Below are 4,639 nucleotides of genomic sequence, written 5' to 3' on the forward strand. Positions count from 1 at the left end.
TGCGGGACCCCGGGGCCCATGGGGACCGCAGGGCTGAGGGCTCTGGACCCTCCAAAGAAGGCGTCGGTGCCGGCCGGGGGCTGCTGCAGCTCTGGGGTGTTTGCTGTGGGGCGGGCAGGGCTCCCCGGCAGCCCGGGGCCGGGCCGGGCCGGGGGCAGGGCCGGGACCCCCGCCCCCCGCGCTGCCGGGAGAGCGGAGCGGGGGCTTGGGGGCTGTTGTTCTCCCAGAAGCCGTGGCATTCAAATAATAATTAAAAAGAAAAGAAGGAAAGCTCCTGGCGGGGAGGAGAGGCAGGGCGCATCCCGGAGGCTCGGCGGGGCGGGCGGGAGCGCCGGGCCGGTTCCCCGGCTTCCCCCGGTGTCCCCCGGGCAGCCCCGGCTCCCCCCGCCCGGCTCCCGGCGGGGCCGGCAGCTCCAGCCTGCGCTGAGGCTGAGCAGAGCCTCCCCGCTCCCCCAGCTCTGCTTTCTTTCACATCTAATTTGATAGGAGGGGGATTTCGAGCTTCCCACAGTTACAACTTTTCTTGATTTCTCCCTTCCCCCCCCCCGCGCATTTATTACTTGCATTTAATTAATTCCTTCTTTGCGTTTCCTTCCCTGTTAATCTTTGGGTGACTGCTTTGTACATATGGCAATCTGATAATGAGGGAGTTTGTCCTTATTCTCTAGACTTCTTCACTGCGATGTCCACCCATCTAGTGCCTGGGATATCGATCTTCTTTCCATGGGGAGGGGGACAAGGTAAGAGGGGTGATAAAAGTTTTGCAGTATTCCACACCATTAAGAATAGCTTTTATTCCTTGGCGCTGTTTAATCAACTGTTATATCAAGTCATGCTGTTTAGGCAACCACATCAAAAGAACATACCCTCTTTTGTATAAATTATATATTCCTTGTATCTGTCTTCTCGCATGCACGCAGACGGGGAGATAAAACTTAAGTTTGTTTTTTAATAGCATGAAGCAGGTATTTAGCTGTTATACAACTTGTTTCTGCAACTAAGTTGGTTGATAACAACCTAGGAGCCAAGCTGCCGACTTTCAAACTTTTTACCCATTTCCAAGTTAAAACTCCTCAATTTAAAGGTCGGAAAGAGAAATCGATGATTCACTGAAACTCCACAAAGAAACATAAATAGCAGAAGAAAAGCATGGGCTGAAAAAGATGAAAGAGCACCAGTTAGAGTCGGCGTGAGACCACTTCGGACCACTTCTTTCGCCTCTTTTCTAAAGTTTACCTGAAAAGACCACTTTGTCCCTTTAAATGTCCGTGCTGACCTGCTTGTTGCAGTTTACTGATATACAACTTTTTTACCACTTAAAAATTGATTTTAAAATCCATTTTCAAGGTTTAAGTTGATAACTACTCAGCTCAATGTCACAGACCGGAAAACTCCCACATAGTTGTTCACCCCAAAGAGCTCTTTTTATTTCTTTTTTTCCTTTTTCTGTCTCTTTTTCTTTTTTAAACCCCATAACTTAAATAAAGTTTCTAATTTTTTTGGATGTGTTTTATTTTTCTGAGAAAGTGGACTTTGAATTACTTTATCACACCGTCCTGGAATTTTTAAGAACTCCTAAAAAACTCCTGAAACTTTCTAGACCCTAGGACAAATTGTATTTTCTTAGGAGCAAAAGCAAATGAGCACTTTGCAGGCAGAGAAGTGTTTGTTCATATGGAACTCTACAGTTCTGTCTAACCTGCTCTATCAGGCTCATCTCTGCAATTTTGCTCGTCTCTCAACACCTTTGTCTGATTAGTAGCTTTTGGAGTTCGGGATAAAGACATCACTTGCCACGCTGCATGAGATAACAATTAATTTAACATTAAACTTATCCCCTTTCCATTCACTTTGCTTGGATCGATCTCTGTTAATTGTGTTTGCGGATGCTTTCAACACTATGCTTTTCTTAAAAACTTAATGACACCCCGCAAGGAGGTGTAAGAGTCTAAAACGCTCCTCTCCGACTTTGACCAAAGAAACAAAGAATATAGCCCCAGCGTGCTCAGGAGACCATCTATTTTTAATCAGTTGACTATTCGTGCACTTCCGAAGATACAACGTTATTTTAAACTGGGTGATAGTCCTGATTTTATTAAAGAAAAAAAAAAAAAGTGCCACATTGCAGTTGTGTGACACACAAGGCAGACACACTAACTTCATTGAACTGCCGCTTCGCATCAGACCTGTTTCTGCTGTTAAAGTGGTCATTTATCAGCTAAAAGGCGAGTGTGTTTAAAAATGTATGTCTTTGGGAGGGAGAGCAATCTCCCTTTTCAGGGGCAAGAAACCTGTTACAAAGCCATTTAGGTGGGTGCGCTCTGAAATGGCATTATTCCCCCCCGGGGCGTTAATATTACCAAGTATGTTCCTATTTGCACGGCTCCCCGATAATTCGGCATTTTATTTAACCACAACTGCCCTTAGAAACTTGATTTGCACTGAAGCAGCCTGTTAATCTTAATTTTTTCCCCTCTTTCAGAGAGGCATCTGTTCCTCTTGCTGACAAATGTACCATTCTGCCAAGAAAGTTTTTGGAGGAAAAAAAAAATCAGAAGAAGAAAAAAAATGAAAGAAAAAAGAAAAAAAAAAAAGCATGTAATTGATGTTATCCCAAGAAAGCGCGATCTCCACCCCTCTCAGCTCCAAGCCCTTCAGGTAAAAGGAAAAAAAAATCTTTCAAGAATTTGTTGCCTTTTTGAGGGTTAAAACATCAGAAGACAAGCTTGTCTCGCCTTGGCCAATCAGCTCTCGGCCCTGGCAGCTATAATATAGAACTAAAGGCAGACTCCTCTCACAAGCGTCTTGCTTTGCTACCATTAAAATCAGACCCTTTTTTTGTCTCTCGATTGCTGTCTCCCGACCAAACTCCGATGTGTTCCGTTATCAGCGACCTAAAGCCTGCCATTCCAGCACCTGTCTTGCTAGGGATCGGTGGATAGTATACGATTCAGAAAGCAGACAAGGACATAGGAGGAGAGAGAGCTCTAGAGAGACAGCCAGGGATAGGCACAGAGAGCTTTGAAGTAATTGGATTCAATGGACGAAATGCTGCTGTTGACAAGAATTCTCTTGGTGGGCTTCATCTGCGCTCTTTTAGTCTCCTCTGGGCTGACTTGTGGACCAGGCAGGGGCATTGGAAAAAGGAGACACCCCAAAAAGCTGACCCCTTTAGCCTATAAGCAGTTTATTCCCAATGTGGCAGAGAAGACCCTAGGGGCCAGTGGAAGATATGAAGGGAAGATCACAAGAAACTCCGAGAGATTTAAAGAACTAACCCCAAATTACAACCCTGACATTATTTTTAAGGATGAAGAGAACACGGGAGCTGACAGACTGATGACTCAGGTAGAGCCACAGAGATACCTGTATTTGTGTTTGTTAACCTCTCTGAGCAATCCTAAAGGACGCATCTGTCTTAGTATTTTTGAAAGCCCCCCCCTTTCCCTCTCCCCCTCCTCCCCCCGCCCCTCCAAACTCGACTAGTTTCCCCATTGAATGTAAATACCATCTATCCGGCCAAGTTAGCAGGGGCTGGAGCTGTTTAGATATTTGGTGGGGGAATCTGTGTGATACTTACAGTCATTACCGTGCCATGGCGTTCCCTGTAACTTGGTTAGCGATTGCTGTTTGCATTTGTCCCCAAGGATGCACTTTGATCAAACGAATTGCATACAGCTCAGAGGACCCCAAGTGTATAGTGACCGCCAGGCCACCCACTCATTATTACAAACGTAGTCCGCGGTTGCTGCGCCTGCTGACTTGATTTTTTTCTCTATATATTTTATTTAATTTCTCTTTATTTTTGTTTTAATTTCATTTTAACCTTCATTATTATTATTGTTCTCCTCGCGAGCATATTCTAAATTTAGTAGGCATGCAGTCGTGCACTCACAAAAGGCAGCTGAAGCCGGATCGACCATTCCTCATCTGATTCCGTATTATATAGCTCGTATTGCAATACCATCATTTGCAATTGTGCCCATCAGAGCGTAAATATATTGATATTTCTTTAAGGATGCTCGCCGCCAATGCTTTGGTACTTCCATAGGGGAGGGACTTGCAACTTATCGGCATTGCATCACCTTCTGTTTTAAAAAATCTGATGGCACAAGGTTTACAACTGGGTAAATATTGGATTTCGGGTGGAATCGGATTGCGGAACTATTTTATGAAAAAAAAAAAAGAAAGAAAGAAAGAAAAATATAAAGGTGGCAGAAAGAGAGAGAGAAAGAGAACCGCTCCGAGAGTCACCTCGTAATTATAATTCATGCTCAACAGAGAGCTCGGTGAAATCAATTGCTCTGCCAATCCCGGAGTTTCAGAAACTACATGCAATCTAGACACTGGAAATGGGTTTCCTCCAAATATAGGTCAACAGCGCTTTTTTAATATTAATACATTTAAGCCCCACCTTCAGTGCTAGAGCAGGACTCGCCTGGAAGGACTAGGCGGGGAGTGGACGCGGCGAAGGGGGGGTGGGGGGTGGAATTTCCCAAACTCTCCCCGTTCCTCGGCCTGATTTTCCGCACGTTGCCGGGTCTCCCGGGGCGAGGGACCGGCGGCCGCCACCATCTCCTCCCGACCACCTTAAATCGCACCGCACCTCGGAGCGCGGCGGCGCCTCCGCCCGCCGCCG

The 4,639-nt window shown here is 45.8% G+C and overlaps 1 protein-coding gene across 1 annotated transcript in view; it reads left to right on the forward strand.

Moving 5' to 3' along the window:
* The first annotated feature begins 2,814 nt into the window (after positions 1-2,814).
* Positions 2,815-4,639, forward strand: part of SHH (sonic hedgehog signaling molecule) — a 13,557-nt gene continuing 11,732 nt past the window's right edge. The window contains exon 1 of the mRNA XM_039713673.1: positions 2,815-3,348. Coding sequence (XP_039569607.1) covers positions 3,040-3,348 — 309 coding nt within the window. The 5' untranslated portion in view covers positions 2,815-3,039. The remainder of the gene's footprint in view (positions 3,349-4,639) is intronic.

Source organism: Passer montanus, unplaced genomic scaffold (genome assembly GCF_014805655.1).
Source record: "Passer montanus isolate IOZ18808 unplaced genomic scaffold, ASM1480565v1 scaffold10, whole genome shotgun sequence".
NCBI classification, from domain to species: domain Eukaryota; kingdom Metazoa; phylum Chordata; class Aves; order Passeriformes; family Passeridae; genus Passer; species Passer montanus.